Genomic DNA, 23,833 nt, shown 5'->3' on the forward strand with positions numbered 1-23,833 from the left:
AGATGGCAGCTGGAAGGACATCAACAAAGTAAAGAGATGTAATATCAAGTTTCAGATAGTGCTGGAACACACCACATTTCAGATAATGCAAGACTGAGTTTCCATGAATCATCAAACTACAAAGAACCAAGACAAGGGAACAAAGACAAAGAAAGAACTGTTATATATCGGACTCTGAGAAAAATATCAGACCTTTAGGTATAAAAATGTGTGTGCAAACAAGCTTTGGGTATTTGCCATAGAGAGCTGACAGCATCTGTGTTACATGCTTGTAGATCTGAAAAGAAAAATGTGATAGTAAAGCGTATTAAATGAAACAGTTATATTCGTGTATTTATTGTACTCAGTACAATGCAGTAATAAGACTAGTTGATTACAATAAATAGTTAAATGAACTGTGGTATGCATGCATGTAAATGCAGGTAACAGCAAGAAACAAACATGAAGACGTCATATAATTTTTCAGGGTGGGCCTAATATAGAGCCTTGAAGGACACCAGTGGGTGGTTAAGATAAGAGGAAAGGGAGGTCTTCCAATTAACTGCCTGTTGGCTGCTTGATAGGTAACGTGAGAAACAGTGAAGAGAGGGAGGGGAAACACCAGTGTTTGAAAGTTGATTTAGAAGTATCGGGTGAGAGACTGTATCAAAAGCCTTAGATACATCTAGAAATAGGGAAGAAGCAATTTTGCCTGAGTCTTAGGCTTTGTTGACTATGTCCATGAAAGATGACAAGGCAGTCATAGTACTATGACCTGGTCTAAAATCATGTTGTATAGGAAAAAGAATCTGGTTATTATGAAGAAAGTTTAGAAGCAGTACATGAATGCATTTCAAGGAGCTTGGGGGGGGGGGGTAGCTATAGGCAGGTAGTTAAAGATATACAGTTGCTGCCTTTATGGGCAGGTAGAATAAATGCCTTTTTCTAAATTTTTGGGGCATAAGATTCAAGGATGGATCTGTTGACTTGTATACTGATAGGGTAAAAATGGCATCAGCAGCTAGTTTTAGATAGACTGTGGTTAGGTTGTCAGCTGTGTTGGAGCTAGACTTGAGTTTAAGGAGAAGTTTTTTATAGTAATAGTTAGAGCTGGTTTAAGTGCGAATGTGGGCGCTGGCTGGATTACTATTTCATGAGAATTTAGTGAAGAGGGAGAGGAAGAAGAGTGGGTGGGAGGGGATGGTAAACATGGACTAATATAATTAGAATTATTTGAGAGACTGTCATAGTAAGGTTGGGGAAAGCTGGCAATGATGACTGTTATAGTTTTAATAAAATGAGAGTTAGAGTTTTGCTACTTGTGGTGAAGTTTGATCTGGATGAGGACATGGGTTACTATTAGTGCTTGGAGTTAGGAGAGATGCTATGGTTGTCCAAAATGTTTTTGGCTTCTGCTTATGGTTGGTTTGAAGCATTACATAATCTCTTTTATCTTTGGTTACTTGTCTTTTTACTTGGCCACAAAGCTGCTTGAATTTCGAGAGGTCTGGAGGATCTTTGTTTTTTTGCCATTGTTTCCAGATTTTGGCCCTGTTTAACATTAGCTCTTTTGTTGATTTAGTTAGCCATTTGGCATGGTTAGTTTTGATTCTTTTTACTTGAGGGGGGGGGGGGGTGAGAGGCTGTTTAGGGTATCCAGAAATATATTAAAGTAATTTACCACATCATCTAGAGGTAGAGTTTTTAGGAGGCTCCAGTTCATTTCTTTTTCAATAGATTGGTGAATGGCTGTGGAAGTTGGCCAGGTTATGTATTTGGTTATAATGTTGTTTCTTTTGGAGGGAATTAGCTATTCTAAGAACAGAGGAGATGGTCACCAAGTGCACTCAGGAGAATACTGGCAGAGGAGATTTTACTTGGGTCAGAAACTAGTATCCAGTGTAGGATACAGCCATCAGTATTGCATCTACTGAGTCTAGTTGGAGTGGTGATAAGTTGAGTGAACTTAAATAAGTTGATGTTTGAGGATGGGAATTCAGAGCAGAAGTTTATTCAATTAATATTAACATCACCCAGAAAGCTAGTTTCATTTTTAATTATATAGGTGATCCAGGCAAGAATATCTACCAGAATAGATAACTGTTGCAAGGTATTGGTGTAGGGGGTTATGTTGTAGGTGTTCGAGAAAAGGATAGCAACACCACTTCCTTTCATGTGAAGCAACACTAGTTTTTTTTCTTGTGAAGCTTGTCAGACCTAATGGTGTTGAAGCATGGAGGCAGGAATTCAGACTCTTGCATTAGGTTTGAGCCCTGTTTCAGTGGCAGCGATAATGTCTGGTTGACTGAGCACAGAACAAGCATGAAGATCATTCATTTTATTATGAATGCTTTGGAAGTTTGTTGTAACAATGTTTAAAGATTTACAGGAATTGTAGTTGTTGTGTAGAGCAGAAAGTTTAGTAGAAGTAAGTTTTAGATTAGGGTGGATATCACTGCATAAGGGTAAGCCAGAAAATCTGGGAGCGTAAAAGGATGTTGTTGGTTTATTTCTTATCTGTTGAGTGATTCTTTTGGTAGAGGATAATGCGTCTTAACAGGAAGAATTTGAAATTTGAGGAAAAGCAGTGTATTTATTTGAAAGACGCTAGGAGGTATATCTAGGTAACTCTCTGATGGTTATGATAGGAAGGCTGTGACAGATGTGGGTTTAGAGGAAATGGGAATAGAGTTGAGTGCTGAGATTTATTAGGAAAAACAGGGTGAAATGAGAAAGAAGTAAAAGTATGCTAGATAGTGACATTTTGCGTAAATGACAAGAAGTGAATTGCAGTGAGAAATTAGACTGATAGCTATAGGGAAATAGAGTGCAGGGGAATATAGTGAAAGAGGTAAAGGAGTGTGAAAAAATAGTGAAGTGAAGCTGAATGTGATTGAGATGTACAGCTAGTTAGGAGAGGACAAATGAATAATGAGATAAGCAGATAGATTTGGAAGAAGTGGAGTACTGGGTGAGTTAGTAGTTGGGTTAGCTGTAGCTAGCAAAACCACAATGAAACTTGGTCCAGCAACAGGAATTCAATAAAGACCAACACGTGGGTATAATAAACTATAGCACACTTCAATAAAACAATTTATCGCTTTTGTTCTACTACAAACCTAAACTTTATCAGAATAAATTCCCGCTTCCAAAACCTCATTAAATACATTTGCAAATTCTATTTTTATTTATTTTTTATTTTATTTATTTAACATTTGTTAACCGGGAAAGTCCGACTTGGAATGAAGACAATTTTCAGTGGAGTTCCGGGGAGAAATACTCCAGATGCATGTCTTTGTAACTTTGGAGGAAACCCACGCGAATGCAGGGAGGACATGCAGACTCCTCACAGAAGGTACCCCAGCTGAGAATTGAACCAGAGAACCTCTTGCTGTGAGGCGACAGTGCTACTGCTGCACCACTGCACCATCTTATTTCCCTTTACAAACTAACAAATCCTTGCCCTTCCTACTGTTTACATGATTGCTAATGGAAACCAGGACTTGTCCATGGTACAACAAACTGACAAAATGTACAACAAATACAGTAATTGAATGACACGCATACAATAAACGGAACTTCATAATGCAGTACTTGACAACTTAGTGGATAAAAGTTACTGCATGAAGTTTATATATATATATATATATATATATATATATATATATACATACATACATACATACATACACACACACACCTATATATATAAAACCAGTAAAAACACTTAATGGTGTAAAATGACTATACATCTGTTTAATGTTTTTCTCTCATAATTTGTGGCAGCCTTCCTTTTCAATGCTGGCACCAATGATACATGGTCATTTAAACTAGGAGGTATTGTACAACATGTTGGAGTTATTATTTTGGAAAGATGGAGAGAAGTTTGAAACAGAGGATATATGAACATCTTTATGACATTGGTAGAAGGAAGGACACAAACGCCTTGTGTAGACACACCCTTACATGTACACAAGCAGTTTTTAAGTTTTGGGTACTGGAACAAGTAGAACCTTTAGAGAGGGGGTGACTGGGAAACCAGGTTGGAATATTGAGAATTAAGGTGGCAGATATGTTTGGAAGTGTACACCCCCCTCGGTTTAAATGACCATGTATCATTGGTGCCAGCATTGAAAAGGAACACTGCCAAATTATGATAGGGTTGCCTTAAACAGTTGTATAGACATTTTACACCATTAAGTGTTTTAATGCTTTTATATAGTGGATATAAAAAATGCACACACCCCTGTTAAATTGCCAGGTTTTTGTGATATAAAAAAATGAGACCACAATAAATAATTTCAAAACTTTTCCCACTTTTAATGTGACCTATAACCTGTACATTTCAATTGAAAAACAAACAAATCTGTTAGGGGGAAAATGTAAAAAAAATGTACAATACACTGGTTGCATAAGTGTGCACACCTTTAAACTAATACTTTGTTGAAGCACCTTTTGATTTAATTACAGCATTCAGTCTTTTTGGGTACACACCTACCATCAGTTAAAGAGACTCTGATTAACCCCAAATAAAGTTCAGCTGTCCTAGTAGGATTTTCCTGACATTTACTCAGTTGCCTGCTGCAGGAAAAGCCATGGTTCACAAAGAGCTTATGAAGCATCAATGGGATCTCATTGTTAAAAGGTATCCATCAGGAGAAGGGTGCAAAAACATTTCCAGAGCATTAGATATACCATGGAACACAGTGGACAGCCATCAAAAAGTGGAGAAAATATGGGACAACAGTGTGTTGCAAAGAACTGGATGTCCCTCCAAAATTGATGAAAAGACCAGATGAAAACTGATCAGGGAGGCTGCCAAAAGACCTACAGCAACACTGAAGGAGCTGCAGGAATTTCTGGCAAGTACTGGTTGTGTACTACATGTGACATTCTCATGTATTCTCCATATGTCTGGACTATAGGGTAGGGTTGCAAGACAGAAGCTTTTCCTTACAGAGATAAACATCCAGGCCCAGCTAAAATTTGCAAAATAATACATAGTCTCCCAAAGGCATGTGGGAAAATGTGTTATGGTCTGATGAGACCAAGGTTGAACTTTTTGGCCACAATTCCAAAAAGTACGTTTGGTGCAAAAACAACACTTCATATCACCAGAACACCACCATCCCCACAGTGAAGCATGTTGGTGTCAGTATCATGCTTTGGGGTTACTTTTCTTTAGCTGAATCTGGGGCTTTAGTCAAAGTGGAGGGAATTAAGAACAGTTCCAAATACCATTCACGTTTGGCCCAAAACCTTCAGGCTTCTGCTAGAAAGCTGAAAATGAAGAGAAATTTCACCTTTCAACACTACAATGACCCCAAGCATGCATCCTAATCAACAAAAGAATGGCTTCACTAGAAGAAAATTTAAGTTTTGGAATGGCTCAGCCAGAGCCCAGACCTAAATCCAGTAGAAAATCTGTGGGGTGACCTGAAGAGGGCTGTGCACAAGAGATGCCCTCGCAATCTGTCAGATTTAGAGCACTTTTCCAAGGAAGAGTGGGTAAATATTGCCAAGTCAAGATATGCCATTTAAGACTCCTACCCAAGAAGACTGAATGCTGTAATTAAATCAAAAGGTGCTTCAACAAAGTATTAAATTTAAGGGTGTGCACACTTATGCAACCAGCTTATTGTACATTTTTTATTTTTTAATATTTTTCCCCTAACAGATTTGTTGTTCAATTGAATTGTATAGCTTATAGGTCACATTAAAGGTGGGAAAAGTTTTGAAATGACATACTGTGGTCTCATTTTTGATAGCACAAAAACATGGCATTTTAACAGGGGTGTGTACACTTTTTATATCCACTGTATATAAAATTCATGCAGTAACTTTTATTCACTAAGTTGTCAAGTACTGTATTATGAAGTTCAATTTACTGCACGTTTGCTGTTCAGTTATTGTATTTGTACATTTTTTCAGATTTTTGTACTATGGACAACTCTGTTTCCATTAGCAATAATGTAATCAGTTGGAAGGGCAATGATTTGTTAGTTTGTAAAGGGAAGTAACCAATAGAATTTGCAAATGTATTAAATGGGGTTTTGGAAGCAGGGAATTTATTCTGATGAAGTTTAGGCTTACAGTGGAACGGAAGTACTAAATTATTTTATTAAAGTGTTCTATAGTTTATTATACCCGTGCGTTGGCCTTTGTTGAATTCCTGATGCTGGACCGAGTTTCATTGTAGTTTTGGTGCTAGTCACTCAGTGGATCTATTGGTTTGCAGTTTTAGCTGTAGCTAGATTGTGGGATGTTGATTAGAGAGTAGTAGTAGGGGAAGGAGTTAGAGGAGGCAGGATATCACTGAAAGGAAGTAGAATAGGAAAGGTTGGGCATCAAAGTAATTGTCTAGGATGTAATGGATGAATCTGGGGAAGAGGGTGGAGCTGTGTTTAAGTTTAGGTGTAGTGTTGGTGGGTGGGAATTGGGGTAGGGTACAGGAGCAGAGTGAGCCTGCGTGCAGCTGCCCATCTCCTGTAAAAATAATCTATAAGTAAGGAAAGCTTTAACCAAGTATTTTACTTATGTATTTATAGAAAAAAGTAAGGGATATGTGAATAGAAAGGTTATTCTGATTAAGACATAAAATGCATATGGTATAAGTAAAATAATTAGAGCTGTATAGGAAATGCAAATAAAATAGAAGGAACTAAGGTAAGGAGGGATAGAACTGGTAGTATGAGCCAAAGCAGCAATTACTAAAAGTATATTAAAATTCTATAATGTGTGGGCTAAAGATAAATGAGTAAAAATACGAAGGTTAGGAAAGCTAATAAAATTGTAGGGTTTAAAAGGTGAGTTATACTGTAGAAAAAAGCCAAGAAGTATTGCCAGATAATGCTACTTGGAAAAAACACTTTTTAGAACGGCATAAGTAAGGGCAGAAATCCAATGAGAGGAATGAAGGATAGGTATGTTTCAGTGATGTGCAAGGAATCTGTTTATAGGTGAGAAAAAAGTACAGTTAGATAGCTAAATATAAAACACACATAAGCAATTTATTGGGACTGGTAAAGCTGCAGGGTCCACTGTTAGGATGTTGTCTCTGCTTCAGAAGTAGACAGTTATGGAGCACAAGGTGCATTGGTGACTAACTTTTTTTAAATGAGTAGTGGATGGTGAAATGCTGAGCCTATACACCTAGAATAAAGGAGAGGAGAGAATGGGAAATGAGTTGGGTAAAAATGCTGAACTGTATAACCAGATAGTAAATTACTCAAAAAAGTGAAGTGATAAGGGAATTGTATTAGTTAGGAGAGAAATACATAACACTGTATGTAAGCAAAAATGCAACCTGTGGCTAGAAGTACAACAGAGAGGCTAGGGGTAGATAAGGTGAAAAACAGAACGTAGGGTAGCAAAGAGCAGGAAGGATAAATAGAACATATGCAGAGGCAAGTTTCATTTAAATGCAGAAACAGTATTAAATAGCAGTATAAAGCAGAGTTGTACAACTTTTCTTAACCAGAAGAACAGTAGCAATAGCAGCATCCTTAAACCATGTTTAAGTTTGATCTCTAATACTGTGGTACATTGGATAGTGCATCAGTTTTTCTGTACTCCATAAGTGACTGCTACTGTTTGCAGATGTCAGCCTGGTCTAAGCTGCTTAGCAAGTAACATGCTTCAGAAATGCTGGATCAAGAAGAAAAAGCGGCAACAAAGATTAAACCTTTTTAAGTCAGTTTGACAATGTATGATAGCACATTTGGATTAAGTAAAACACTTGCATCTTTCTTGGATTCCTGTTCTGTCTTTATGCAGTGCAGTTGTTCAGAGTTTGCTTGCTTGAATCAGTCGCACTCATTTGCTTGGCATAATTTATGTGATGAATTAGGATTGCTTACTAGCTGAAATTCAATAGAACAAGGCAGGTTGTTACAGTTTCCACTTTAACACCAGGTCTTTGAGTATTTCAGCCAGCAGTTCTACATGTTCTTTATCTGTTTCACAGGGGGATTCTAGGCTGAATGAAGCTTCTTGGTGGTTTCCTCAGTTGATTCTTATATTGTCTCTAGAAAAATTAAAAATGAAGGCTGGACATATCTTTCTTATGAGCCTTCAGGCATTGGCAGTAATGTGAAGGTTAGAGGATGGTTGGCCAGTTGCATGTTGAAAGATTAATTGCTAAAGGTTCTCTCTCTCTCTGCTGGTAGGTTTCGCCAAAAAACAAACCAGGCTGTCCTGGCTTTGATGCTGAGATTTAGATTTACAAGAAATCCTTAACATGTAAACTGATGTTTTCATTCATTCGCAAGTACCCATTTATGATCTGATTCAGAGTCAGTGGAAAGTCAGAGTCTGTTCTACCACTTAGTAAGCACAAGGCAGAGAGCTAATACATGCACACACACTTTGCATCTACACTTATGGGCAATTTAGAGAACTGCAGTTCACCTAATGGGATGCCTTTGACATCTGGGGGAAAGCTCTCATATGGATCCAGGCAGTGGCTAAGATCTAGCTGTATTCAACTGGACGTATAAGAGAATTTAAGTACCTTTTATCTGCACTTTTTTCAAATAATACAGTATTTAAATTGATTTATTTGTGTTGCATGAATATTAACTGAAGTGGAAGTTTTTACTCTGTTTTCAGTTAGTTTCCCCACCCACCCTCCCTGTTTCCTCTTAGTGGTTTTGAAACTGCCCACCCCTCTTGTAAGTTTGTATTTGGATACTCCTTCTGGGCCCATCTCATTTGCTCACTCAACTGAGTGCAGTGAGATCATATTCTGATTTCAGGCACTCTTACTGTGTACAAAGAGAGCATCTGGGAAAGAGAAAAAAAAAGTAAGCTTGTTTACCTGCCTTTCCTGTTAAGTGGTCTAGACTGTTTGTAGGCTTCTGAGCCCCAAGCCCTTCTATGTTGGAGGGAAGCCTTCTAGCTTAGTTTTGTTTCTTATAACTAGCCAGTTTTCTAGTTTCAGCACTCAAATCTGTTTCTTTGAACTTAGCACTTGTTCAGAACTCATTGTAAGCACTAAATAAGCTACAAATTACTACAGCACTCAACTTTCCTCACTTGTCTAGAGGAAAGCAGTTTTTAGTACTTAATAAATAAGCACATATCCAGGCATGTCTAAGGGTCAGCTCCCAGAGATTTCTCCTGTCTACCTGATGAATCTGGGCATCTTGGGGCAATGCAGCAATTGTCTTTGTACACAGACAACCCTCTCCTCCTACCACTCAAAACTACAACCTATGAGAGATGCACTTATATAGCCAAACTGGAAGCAAAGCTCTGTTCACCCAAGACTGGACTAGACAGTCAAGAGGAGAAGGAAAACACTTGCACCACACCACACTCATCAGATAGTCCCTCAAAACCTACACCACAAAAACACACACACAGAAACACAAAACACACACCTACATTCGTGGAGGCTCTCAATAAAAACCTGCCCAAGCATCAGGGACCTCCAAAGCATAAAAGCAAGCAAGCTCCACCCCCCCCCCCCCAACACAACCCAAATGACACATAGTCCACAAACTCATTGTGCCACTCAACCACAGCCGATAAGGCATAACAATGTACCCAACACTCTAGTCATAGGTGACTCTATAGTCAGGCACACTGACACTCACTAGACTAAACAAGGAGAAAGTTACTGTCAGCTGCCTGTCAGGTGCCAGGATCCGCCACATAATGCATGCACTCAGGTCACGCCACAATAAGTACAAATATGACACTGTCATTGTCCATGTTGGTGTGAATGACCTGAGACGTACCTCCCTGGACTACATGGAGAGACATGGAGGAGCTCTCCAATCTTGTATCCCAGGCAGGTATGACCCTAACCCTGAGTAGCATCCTGCCATCACCCAGAATGATATCACAGTACAAGGACAAAATGATTGACTTCAACAATTGGCTAAGCTTCTGGTATCATTCTAAGGGGATCCAGTATTTGTCTGCCTGGGATGACATGATCGACAGACCACAATGCTTTGCCAGAGATGGCCTGCACCTGTCGCCCTTAGGATTCTGGATACTGGCTAAGGCTCTTGCCACCCCTGTAGTGCCTTTTTTAGGCAAGGTTCAAATGGCAAATTCACCACCATAACCGGTACAAGCAAGCAAAATCTGAGGGTAATGCTAATCAATGCTAGAAGTCTAAACCTCAAAATGCATTCACTCGAGGCACTCCTTAAAATGGAGAACATTGACATCTGTGCAGTGACAGAGACCTGGTTCAAAGCTCCAGAGAGCACCCCTGCATTACCAGGCTACAATTCATACCACACCTTTTGGCCACCTAACCCAGAACGAAGCACTAAAGGCAGAGGCGTGTCCATATTCATTAAGGATATCCACACCTCCAGGCTAGTTGAACAGCATAATGCATCCGAGATTATCCAAGTGCAACTAACTCTCGGCAAGACCATAATCCAAATTGTAGCTTGCTACAGACCCCTCACCATGCCCCAGGATTCCCACTCCTCATTTCTTGATACTCTGGAAAGTATTAGGGTACAACCCAACACCCTAATAATGGGTGATTTCATCTACCCCACCATTAACTGGGAAAACTACTCATGTACCAACTCTTTTGCTCAATGTTTTCTAGAATTCATAAATTCCAATGCCTTGGATCAACTTATTCACACCCCCACCAGGGGCAGCAATATCCTAGACTTAGTCATTACCAACATGGGAAACCGGTGTTCCACACCAGAGATCAATTCCTCGTTGGTCAGATCCGACCACAAGCTAATCGGCCTAGACATCCACATCCCACCCCCACCCAAATTAGGGAAACCATCGTAAAAAACTTCTCCAAAGCTAACTTCACACTTCTTAAGACAGAAGTGGCAAACTTCATGACACCCATGCAGATGGACAGTAGAGGTATGACTGCTGAATCCAACACAAATGCAGTTTATAATCCCTTACACGAGTGCATGTATCATGCTATCCCTAGCAGAACCAAGATGTTATCCTCCAAAAAAAGGAAGCCAATCTGGTGGTCCTCTGCCATAAACAAACTCTACAACAGAAGAAAGAAACTGTTGCAAAAAAGAGTAAAATCCCATGACTGGAGGATCTCCCTGGTCAACCTCAGTAAGAAGCCGAGATCCCTCATAAAATCCTCCAAAGCTAGTTATGAAAACAAAATTGCCGCTGACTCTTAAGACAACCACAAAGCATTCTATAGCTATGTCAAGAGTCTCAATGGGAACACTCAGATCTGCTCTGAGTTACAGCACAATGACACTAAATATACAGAATCAACTGATATTGCCAACATCCTGGCTGATAGGTTCAGTGCTAACTTTACCCCCCTCTCACCCCCTAGAGGGCCCATCTCTATACCGGAACAAGGCAAAGTTCCTATAATCACGGCTGCAGAGGTAAAAAAACACACTCTCCAAAGCCAAGAACACAGCATCCATGGGACATGACAATATCCCAGGCTGCATTCTACACGAACTACAGAATGAACTGGCACCCTACCTAAGTACCATGTTAAGTCATAGCCTCACCTTAGGCTTTGTACCCACTGAATGGTGCACTGCGACGGTTATCCCACTCCACAAACGGGGAGCCACGACGGACCCGGGAACTACCGCACCATTAGCCTGACGTGCCTGGTCTGCAAGGCCATAGAATGTATCATCGTGGAACTCATGAACAAAGACATTGGTAATCTCCAAACTCTGGACCCTACCCAGTTCGGATTTGTAAAAGGCAGATCATGTCTCCTAAACCTGATTGACTTCTTTGAAGTAGTCGCCATAGATGAGGGTAAAGTGGTTCACACAGCTTATCTAGATCTCGCCAAGGCTTTTGACACCATCCCTCACTCTGGAATTATAGATAAGCTCACTAAACTAGGTATAAATCCCAATGTCACAAGATGGGTTGCCAACTGGCTCATGGACAGAACCCACACTGTGAAAGTAGCGGATTCCAAATCCGACTTCAGACCAGTGACAAGTGGAGTACCACAGGGTTCAGTCCTGGGTCCTCTCCTGTTTGGTATCTACTTCTCTGAAGTGCAGGCTAACACAGAAGGTCTTTGGCTAACAAAGTTTGCAGATGACTGCAAACTAGGAGCCATAATCGAAACTCTTAACGATGTGGACATACTACCAAAAGGACCTCACTGAGACGGATACCTGGTGTCAAAGCCATGGCCTGAAGCTCAGTGCCAAAAAGTGTATTGTCATCCCCTTTGGCAAAAACTCTGTACCCATGAACTACCACATAGCTGGTAGTCTACTTAATGCTGAAAATGTGATGAGACCTTGGGACACAGGTGGACATTAGTCTCTCCTTTGATAATCATATTGCCACAATGGTCAGGAAATCCTTCTACGTGGCTCATCTCATCACAAAAGGATTCTCATCCAGAAAAAAAGAGGTCATTGTTCGCCTCTACTCATCACTCATTAGACCCATTATAGAGTACAATGCCCCTTTTGGTATGCACCTCACAAGACATCTACAACAACTGAAAAGACCACAGAAATACCCCACAAAGCGGATTACTGGCCTCAAACAGATGCCCTACACAGACAGTCTCAAAAAACTACAGCTTTACTCCATCACATATCGCTTACTCAGGGGCATCTCTGCCTAACATACAAAGCTATGTCAAACCCGGAGCTGTTGGACATGCTCCACTTAAAGAAATCCAAATCCCTCCAAGCTACACGCTCTAGGGACCTAAACCTTGTCACCACAATAAACAGAACATGCTGGAGGGATAGACTTCTGTCCCAGAGACTTCCCATACTCTGGAACAGACTACATATCTATGTCAAACAGAGCTCCTCATTAGCACTCTTCAAGAAAAATCTTGATGATTGGATGGGAAATAGGAAATTCATCCCAGGGATCACTTCTGTGGCTCTGCTTGACAGGGGCACAGGAAAATAATTTTCTTGGGTGGCGAAAGCCAGGGTACATTTTTTTGGCTAGGCTTATATAGGCCCTAGGGCCAATAGCCTAGTACCTACCTATGAACCTATGTAGGGTCTACACAGGAGCCACCTCAGCTGGGAAAGAAACAGAGAAATTGCAATGCAGATGTGCACACCACTTCACCATCCAGTACCTGGGTAAACAACATTTTGAAAAACGACAAAAAAGGAAAAGTGAGATTCAAGATGATGTCCCAAGTAAATTCTCTCTCTCTCACTCATTCTATATATATATATATATATATATATGTGTGTGTGTGTGTGTGTGTGTGTGTGCGCGTGTGTGTATGTTTATATATGGTTTCACTGAATTTAGTTGAATGTGGCTTATGTCGATATCTGTTTTGTTGACAACACTTTGGCTGACAGGGGTTCAGAATCAACAGCCCCTGACCGTGAAGAATATGCCACTTTCCCAGGGACTGTGAGATCTCAAGAGTTCATTTTTATAATGATCAGGCAGTGTAGAAGGTGCATGGGGGCTTACCCCTTACACAAAAAACACTGTTCTTGAGTTTGTATTCTCTGAGGTTACTCCCAGACATGCACACTGAGCTGTTGAAGTTGCGAGTGTTGATTTTTTTACATTTTGACATTTTGCAACATTGACATTTCAGCATTTCAAGGTATTTCAGTATACATACACCTTGAAAAACATGTATGTAGTTCTCATTAGACTTTTTTTCAGTAAGAAAAGCTAACTTTGAAGGACATTGTAGATTGTAGCACACCTTCTAACTACATATCCCCCTTCCCCTTATATAGACATATTTCTGTGTACTTTTTCCTCTCCCTCTGCACACACACACCCCTTCCCTTCTAACTCTGATTATCCATGTCAATTAGTACTATTTCAGTATACAGACCTGATTTAAATTTTTCACCCAGTGGTGTGCTAGATTGTATATTCATCTTGTGGTATTTCTGGCTTGTTCTCAATATGTTGTATTATTTTCATCTGAATGTTATTAGTCTTATGTTTTGATGCTCTGATTAAATTCATTTTATTGTACATTTTGTTTCTCTGCAAGCCACTGTGTTATATGATTTATTGGAATGCTAACCACATTGCAGATTCTAGCACATCATCTCTTTGCTTATCACCCTCACCAGTGTGTAGATACACTTCTCTGTACTTTTCACCTTTTCTGATTCTGATTATTCATCTTAACTACTATTATTCCACTAAACAAACCCTGTTTCACTTATGATCAAATCTTTGCTGAGTCTTACCCATTACATATTTAGTGAAACCAAACTCCTCTCACCAAATATGAATCCATCTTCATATTAACTTACTCAGTTAGCAAAACAAAAAACTCAATCCATGAGGAACTGACCAGTCTCTGTTCCACTCTTTACCCATTTACAAAACTCTAGCTGCTTCTTTACCCCCCCCCCCCCGTTTTTATTTATTTTAAATTTTTTTACACAATTGTTTGATGCATAACTTATTCGTCTTATGGTTCTTTCTTGTTCTCAATCTGTTGTATTACATTCACCTGTCTGTAATTAGTCCTAGCACATTTGATTAAATGTATTTATATTTAATTTCACTGCAAACTACTGTGTTATATTATTTAATGGCATCTGCCTCTTTCTGTGTCTTTGTTGAATTAGTGTTCTGCCCTTTTCAACAAAAAAAAATACATTTTGGTTATATGCTGTTTTATGTAGATGTTCTAGTCACCTGAGTCTTATCCCTCACATGTAACCTTAATTGGCTGGCTGCTAGAAACTTCATTTTATGTACTGCTAATATTTTCTGCATCACTTGTAGAGATGTTTTTGTTCTGTGGCCATTATTATTTTGGAGACCTTTCTGGTAAACGACCTGGCTATGCCTTTCCCTGTAGTTTGAAGAGTTACAGGCTTTGCAGACTTGTAAAAGTATTAGCAGTTGTAGTTCTCTCTGCCATTGTGAAGCTCCATGAGATGTCATAGTATTAGAAAGCTCAAACACCAAGTAATTACTTTCTACATTCCTGAATTAACAAAAGGTTGGGAGGCACGATGCCAGGGTAATCCTATGGACTAGGCTTGTAAAGGCTCCAGGGCCATTAGCCTAGTGCACACCTATGAACCTATGATGAGCAGTAACAAGAAAGTGATCTTAAATTTGAAATAGTGACTGTAGTAATTATAGCAAATTCATACGTATTCTGGAATTCTGGGAAGATTTTTAAACCTTCTTTTATTTATTTGTATGACAGGAGAATGTTGAAAAAGCCACCCTTGTTAGGGCATACTTGGTTTCACAAGGTCGAGTGCCTTTCCTTGGTCTGAATGATGTCCTTAATGTTACAGTGGGCTACAGTCAGAAGGAAGCTGTGAGCTGGATGCTGCTTCAAAGCTTCTTCCAGGCACGTCTCGTCACCCATCCAAACACAGGTATTTGCTGGCAAAAAAACTTACTCAAAGTAATACATAGTATCTTTTTGGCTGTGAGTGTTAATAGCATGAACATTGTAGTTTGATAATTCCAAGGACTAGAGTGTCTAACATTGTATGCGCTCCATGTTAACAGGCAGTGACATTGCAGATGTCAAATAATGTTTATTATTCAAATAAAAATAATAATAAATGCACTGTTGTGGAATGTTTGGACATTACACATCTAATTTTTAGAAATTTACATTATTTCTTGAAGAAAGTGCACTGTCGCTATCAGAACTAATGGTGCACCTAGGAAAACATTTTCTGTATATTGACTTTATAAAAAGCAAGCCAAAGGGAAATTTAATGGCTAGATACAGTGTTTTTCACTGATGTCACCACTTTCTTAGAATGAAGAAACACAAGCTAAAGAACTTGAAATATCCAGTCTTATCTGCTTTTTCATAAAATAGTACTAGGCTGCCTTGAGAGATTGAATAAACCTTTCCAGAGAGAAGTTACCGAGAGTGAATAGTCTTTATGATATTTGTATTTATTGTACATGGAAAATAAAAGGTAGAACAACAAAAACATGCTCCTTGCTAAGTCATTGATGATTCTTCCATCCACTCCATGATGGTCTTTTTTCTCTCAGAAGTTTCCTTTCTTTGGGTGGGATGTTACTTGCTTTATTTTGGTGTATGTCTTAATTAATTTGCTGCACATGATGAGCGCATCTGATTCCTGAGCCCTTTCTTTCGTGCAACTGGCATAGCTTGGATCTTGATCCTGAAGTTTGCCAACAAAGTTTCTATGTTTAATGCAGAAAGCACCAGATCCATCTAAATGTACATGTGGTGCAAGATTATGAGATAGCACACACCCCATCACTGTGTATTTATTACCTCATAGATGCTCATGATGTGATTCTGGTCTGTAAATGGCAGTGACTCAACCAGATAGCAATAGAATTAGGAGTGAGAAGTGTTCAGCTTATCTTGGTACGCTGAGAATGGGGTGCATTTGAAAGTGCCAAAATGCGAATCAAATATGGAACTCATACACACACATGCACAATCACACACACAGACACACACATGCCTAGGACTATTAGGGAGCACCATTAGTAGGCTAAAGAGATAGAAGGCAAGCTGTGGTTACTGCTTGAGGTAAATCCATTCTTCAGATGGTCTCGGGTCTTATGTCATGTCACTGCTCTTAGCTACTAGCTACCCCTGACGACCTGACATCAGGGAAGTAGGGACAGCAACCGAAGTAGGACCCAAGACTTTGTTAATCAGGCCGACTGAGGGCAACCTGCCATCTGATTACCCAAATGTAATGACTGCAACAGTGAATACCCTCGAACATCTACATTTATGGTAAGTGTACACAACTGTACTATTCATGAATTCCATCTTGGGCTGGCCTGTGGCCATATTCTTTTCTACCAGAAATGCTTTAATGAGTATCTGGAGATGAAAGCTGAGTACCATTGGGTCATACCCCTTGGAGTGTATGGTCAAGAATACTGCATATTCAGCCTTCTAGCACCCAGATTCTGCTTATGCATCTCCTAAGAAGGCAGACCACCTCTTCAGGTCCCTGGCTGAGTGGCATTTGATCCTTCCTGTGCATCCTTGTGTGGATGTACTCATCAGCTTGCCACATGAAAAAGAATGAAAAGTATTGGACAAAATGGGTGAGAGGTTATTTTCCACTGTCGTATAAGGGGCTTAAGTCATTTAACTTTGTCCCATGCACCCAAGTTCCAGTTTTCCTTGGTGGGTTCATTACTGTAAAAGCTTATCCTGACTCCAGATTCAAAAAGCTGGTCACAATTTTGCCTGCATCGTCCACAGTAGGCTACCTCATAGCATATTGTAATTGTAATTGTGAGAATAATTGTGTTGTGGAAAGGTTGACAGATTTGTGCATGTTTGTATGCATGATTGCATGGGTGAAACTCCATAGTCAGTAGGAATTTTAAAGAGTTTCTTAGAGTCATATCCTAAGTAGATTTTATGGGGGAATTTATATTTCTATTTGGTTAGCATTTATAGGACCTGCTGGCTGACCTCTTGTAAAGAAAACTTGTTCTTATCTCAAGAGAAGACATTACAGTCTCTCTCTCTCTCATCCTTTCTTCTTCTTGTAGGTTTAGCTATTGCTTCCACGAAGAAGAAGAAGAGAAAGTGCCTTCACAGATGAAACACCCTTAAGCATCATATGGTTCCATTGCCTCTTGGTGATGCCAGTCAAGTTTTCCTAAGGAATGACTCTACCAGCCCAAATGTCACAGCCATTGAACCAATGCATGATAGTGATAGGTCAGTTCAAGTTTGTCTTTGTTTGGATGCATACAATGAAAGACCATTGGTTTCGCAGTATGATCATAGATGACCTAATCTCAGAGCCCTTAGGTCCAGGAAGGGTTCTGCTCCGATATCAAACCGTCTCCACAGATTTCTCAAAATAGCCCTAGAGTTAAATTTACATCTCAAAGAGGCCAGACAGGCTATTCTTTCATACGACTGAAGCCAATGATTCTTCTCTTACCCTTTTATATGTCTAAAGGGCCAGAATGGTTTCTTTCCATCATGGAACTTAGGTTCCACAAGCACATCCAGCATTTCATTAATTCAAGTTCCATATGGTAGATCTCAAGGGATGTCACATTCTTGTTGGTTGGTACTGCTGGAAGTGATGAATATGTTTTGACACATCAGTCTTTGAGACCAGTTGGGGTTTTCCTTTGATTCTTAATGTGTGAGCTCCATTTTCGTTGCTATTTTACCCGCTTCATCACTTATAGTGTTAACTGGTGTGCAGGCTATAGTGGAGGAGGCTTTTTAGGAGAAGTAACTTCATGTATTCCCTTTCCTGAATTACTGAATTTTGATGATCTTGTTGAGGGACTCCCTTGTAGCATCCCTAGAGTGGACAAGTCCTAAGGCTGCATCTCTGGAAGGTGACCATAAACTGGGAGAAATATTCTCTCATTCCATCTCAAAAAGTTACCATCAGTGTGAGGGTGGATGCTTTCCTTTTTAGGTCATTTCTGCCCACAGAGAAGGGTCCATGTGATCATGGCATTGGCATCCTGGGTAAGGATGCAGAGCACCATCCAGGCTTCGACCCTTCTGCATCTTATGAGATTAATGGCCAGTATGACCTGCAACAGTGCCTGTTGTACATTTAAGGGTGTAAATGTTGCATTCAGCTGTGAGCTGTAAGTGGCTGCAGCATCAGTTCTTACAGATCTCTTGGTGTCAGAACCTGTCATTGAAACCTAGAGTGGTGGTAAACCCAACTCTCTTCTGCAGCTATAATTGTCATAAGGTTTGACAGTGGATTCCAAAAAACACCCACGTGGAAGGCAGAGCCATACACAGAATAAAAAAGGAAAACAAGCAATTAACTGAACAGTGGCAAGGAACTTCAAGAGCTCCAAATACATTTTAGACCATGTAAAACTTAAAAATCTGAGTTAAGTACATTTAATTATATGAGGTCTGTAGTTTATTTTGCCATTTGTACAGTTTTGTGCACCACCCTACAGTTAATTGCTACTTTTGACAATGGATGCCTTGTAAGCAGGCAGGGGAGCCTATGTTAATTTCCCCACAATTCAGAAGTGGTTCCTGCAGGAGAAGGGTGCTTCACATCACCCAGTTGAAGCTGTGTGCAGTTCTGCTGCTGTTTAAGGCTGTCAGATCCAGTTCAGCAATTATTCTGTCATGATGCCTAAATGTTCATAGGGATACTCTGTCAGATTCCCTGTGGATAAAGTTAATGTGAATATGGCAATGTACCATCATAGGAGGCATCACCTTCTCAGGAGTTTACATTGCAGGTGAAGTGAATATGCTGGCACACTTTTTGAGTTACACCACTCCCTTTAGTATTTGGGAGTTGTATCTGGTTCAGATCTTCCTGGAGTGCAGCACCCCAGAGACTGGCCTTTTTACATCAGAGAACCCTCCTCTCATTCTTTTGCACTATGTAGCAGGGCATGAGGGAGAAAAACAGTAGACGTGTTCTTCATTCTGTAGCAGAGAAAATTCCTGTATGTCCTTATACTACTTTACCTGATTCCTTGCTTAATGTGAGAATTCAGGAAGGAAGGAACAATTTGTATCCCTGGAACCCATGGACTCAGAAGGGTATAGTTAGAGCTGTTAGTTTCGTGGAAGAAAAGGAATCAGTCTTTGAATAAGCAAAGGAAGTCTCCATTGCTTGGGGTGACACCCATCTTCATCTTGGAGTATGGCTGCTGGGGTAGTCCCTTTGGCCATGAAACCTTCCAGCTAGAGTGTCAGAAATGACTGAATCTGGCAAGAGAGCCTTTTACCTGACATGTATTCTTCCAAGTGGGAAACGATTTTCTGTTTGGGTGTAGAAGTATCTCATGCCCCCACCCCCGACTCAGTCAATATGCAGATGCTTCTCTGTATGATTTGGTTCTCAGTTATCCTTTTATGAGTTGCATGTTAGCTAGTGCTGGCCGGTGTGACCTCCTGTAGAGCAGATCTCTTGATTAGTATTGACTAGTCAAGTTATTTCTTTAAAAATGTTCTGCAGTCTTTTCTCTCCAATGAAGAACCCCTCACCTCCTTGGGATTTGAACATTATTGATGGCTTTACTTGTCCTCTATTTGAACTTGTTGGCTTGGTGACTATGAAATTCGTCTCTTGAAAATGCATTTCCTGGTGGCCATCACCTTTCTCCTGGGATGACAGAGCTTCATACCTTTATCTGTAAAGAAGCAAATGTGGTCTTTTCCAAGAGTTAACTATCGTTTTTGGCAACGTTTCTTTATGGAAGTCATGTCAAAACTGTTCTTAAACCAGTACATTTATCTGTTACTTTTCTTTCTCAGCAAAGAAACTTGGGTGGGGGCCTTCACATAGGTTCATAAGTTAGTACTAAGCTGTCTGCTCTTGTGGGCCATTTTAAGCCTAACCAAATTTCCTAATCCAAAAGTAAGAATCAAACCCTGTGCCTTTTGTCTATGAGATAAACGCCTTTTTTAATATAACAAAAACATCTTTATTAAATTATCATGTATGACATTAGCAGTCATACATTTATATATCTGAAAACAAACCATATTGGCATATTTTTAGTTGCAAACATTATACATCACTTATGATCTATCCAGTCATTGTCAGTCAAACATTATATAGCTCATTCAAATCCTGTCTTTTTTAGACCTCATTCCTCATCCAGAATGTTATTCTGCATGTATTGTTCCGACAGTTCTCTGTTTTTTTAATGTAATTTACTCTTCCCTTTTCTAAAGATCCCATTTCCAGTTGTTTTATCCCTTAGTATATTCACTACTTTTAGTACAGTTGATTTAAACTTTGGTAAACACCTTAACCAGTATACCAACCGCCAACCCAGAAATGTCAAGACCTAAACCTATGTTCTTTATTTTTCTGCCATGGCTCAATTAGTACCCTCTGATAGGTGTTAAACCCATTTATTCTTGATACAGTGGACCATAACTGCATGGAACAAGAGCTGACTTGAGGGGACCATCTTCCATGCAGCCGTGGAAGAGTTTGTTCCTCTGTCCACACCTGATTATCTAAGTGGATGCTGAAGGATGATGTCCTTCCAGCAGCCTGTCTGATTTGGTATTAACTTTTTCTCCCCCCAAGACTGGCACTATCCTTGTTTCAGGATGGATCCTAATAGCCCCCAGGGTTGTGAAATACACAGCGCATCTCCCTTCTCTGCATCTCTACTTCACACGGGGCATGGGTTGGGAGGTGTTTCTTTTCATTCTTCTTACAGCTCTCTAATGGTTGATATAAGCACTGAATTACTGCTGTGAATTCCTGCCCTCTCATAATGTGTGCACATTACCATGTACACACTACCACAAACTACCATTACTGGCTAGGGATTACCAGGCTCACATCCCCTGATCTCATGCAAGTCTTCATTTGCACAGAAGCCATTGGCCAACTCAAAACCATCTCCAACCAGCATGGCTGAGCTACTGTACTCTGTCCCCTGTTTGACTATTCCAGCCTTTGAGGTACTATTCGATTTTGGGTCATGTGAGCTTAGTATGGACTTTATTTTTGTATGTCACAGACCCAAGCAGAAATTCTTCTATATCTTGAACATAAACTGCCAGCTCAGATTCTACATGAAGTAAGGCAGGTGTTAAGGATAGTGAAACAGCTGTTCACCTCCTTTGCTCTAGAGAATAAAAGGCTGACAGTTGCCAAGTAAATACTTTCCAAGTGTACTCAAGTTGGCTGTCTTTTGCCATCAAGCAGCAAATCAGCTACTGAAAAATGCTGTTTGTGGCCGCAGTGGTGCAGAGGCAAGTCATTCATCTGTGACACTAGCAACCTGGTTCAAGAATAGACTTGAGTTGCTGCTAAGGCCAGCAAGAAGGGATAAAGTGAAGCAGCTGTTGACTTGCTTTTATTCCAGGGGAGGGAATAGCTAGCTCCCTGTTTATATCACCTCTGGTGGACACCAGGAGTCTTATATGCCAACAGTAGAATTAGTGATACAGTCTCTGATGTCACACTCTCTACTGTTGGCATGAGGGGAGTGATGAAGTTTCCCTGATATAATCACTTGCCTCTCTTCCTAGGACATAAGGATAGTGACGGGACACTAATTTTTCACAACTAATGCTACCATGTCTCCTGGCACCATAAAGGGCTTCTTGAGTAGTTGGCGACCAGCTTGCCCCCTCCATGGGATATATCTGAGGTTACAAGAAAAAAAACTATGGGGTAGTCAGGGAAGGGAGTATAAGAGGTGGAGGCATCAGCTTGAGAGCGAGCAGTGGGGTAGGGAGGGCTATGGAGAAGTAAGAAAAATGTGGCTCTCAGAGACATCACCACAAAGAGAACATCTGCTTTTAGGGCTTATTTCAAAATGCTTCTGTTATAGACAGTCATGCTATGGTCAATTATTTATCAACTCACACCTTTGCCAAGTGTGCTCACTTAGATTTTTGAATCAGGCCGTGTTTTGTGCCTCTTTACTACAGGATTCTACTTATGAACTTTTCCTTTAGGCTGGCATTAATTTTTTTCCCCACCATGGGGGGGGGGGGGGGTCTTTACTGTTTGGCCAATAATACACCTACTGAGGAGCATGTCTTAATGTTAGTTGTTAAACAGATTAGTTGATTTATGAGGTGGCCCTCTTTGTGGGTTACAGGTAGCCAGCTGCCATTTGTGTGTGCATGGCTTGCAAATAGTGGTTGCTGTTGGAGTTTCCTTTGAGTTAAACTGGTATTTGTTGATGTCTGTCCTTGAAACACTGTAGATATCAAACTTTCATTATTTTTTCTTGATTCTCAGGAAGTGTATTCCATTATCGGGGGGGTGAACTTTTGAACTTAACGGGCTTTGCACAAGTACCCTTATGCAGCCCCATTGCATCTAACCTGTACCAGTGTAGGGCAAACATGCCCCTGAGCATCTAAAATTCCAGTGGATAGACATGTAATTCTGTTGTAGCTCCAACGTGACCTGTCACAGATCAACTGATGCGTTAAGAACTCATCTGGTATTTAAAATTTATGGTTTATCATATGTCTTATTCAGAAATTATCTGAAATGTTAAAATATAAAGTTAAATTTATATGCATACATTTTCTAAAGAATGTCATTCTGACCTCTCTTTTCAAAATACATTCTTGTCAATTTCTTGGTGTGTAGCCGAAGTTTTGCAGATTTGTATGATTGCTCTCTTCTTACTGGTATTTTGATGTATCCACAGGAGTGCTTACTAGAGTAGAATGGCTTTTGGAACTAATGGGCCATATTAGAAACATTGCATATGGATCAACACCTGTTTCAAATGCAAGCATAAAAGAGGTATGTTTTCTTTAACATAATGTATGCATTTATATTAATTTCAGAGAAATCTGTAAGAATACTTTATTTTTACATTTTAGTAGCTCTTGTTCATCTCCTGTCTCAACCAACTATCTGTTGAATATATATGAGTACTCCTCCACTTTTTAAATTTCCCCCACCTTGATCGACCTGTTAAACCTTCCTTCCCCCTCTCCAGATTGTGCCATGCTTTTCATATATGCTGGATGACAGTGACTTCCATCTTGGCAGGAGGTGGAGAGGGAGACCTGAATAATCCTGGTGCAGCATCATCCAAGTTTGCTTACACAGTGAATTTTAGCATGTGCTCAAACTACTTACTGTTTTCATGCTTTGGTAGTACTTAAGAGGGGAGGAAGTGCGATGAGTGTGATAGGTGGATGTCACTTGCCTATATGGGTGATATAGCCCCTTAAACTGCCAAGTCACAGGTTTCTGCCAGTGACTTTTGAAGATTTACATGTCCTGAAGAGCGCACGCACACACACATACGCACACACCCCCCCCCACACACACACACCCACACATACACACCTTCCCTTTCCTAGAGCAAGGCAATTAAGCAGTTCCTTATCATTCTTTTCCCCAGTGCCCAGGCTTGCTTATCAAGCCATGTTAACTGGTAGCTGGTAAGATTGCATTAGTGGAGA

General features: G+C 40.1%; 1 protein-coding gene across 1 annotated transcript in view; it reads left to right on the plus strand.

Annotated features, from left to right (window-relative positions):
- The window catches only part of FOCAD (focadhesin), a 2,336,882-nt gene that overhangs the window by 2,164,433 nt on the left and 148,616 nt on the right, over window positions 1-23,833 (plus strand). Inside the window, exons 42-43 of the mRNA XM_044060381.1 lie at window positions 15,134-15,311; window positions 23,065-23,162. Of these exons, the coding sequence (XP_043916316.1) occupies window positions 15,134-15,311; window positions 23,065-23,162 (276 nt within the window). The remainder of the gene's footprint in view (window positions 1-15,133; window positions 15,312-23,064; window positions 23,163-23,833) is intronic.

Source organism: Protopterus annectens, chromosome 2.part0, assembly GCF_019279795.1.
Source record: "Protopterus annectens isolate FY-2018-M chromosome 2.part0, PAN1.0, whole genome shotgun sequence".
Taxonomy (NCBI): Eukaryota; Metazoa; Chordata; order Ceratodontiformes; family Protopteridae; genus Protopterus; species Protopterus annectens.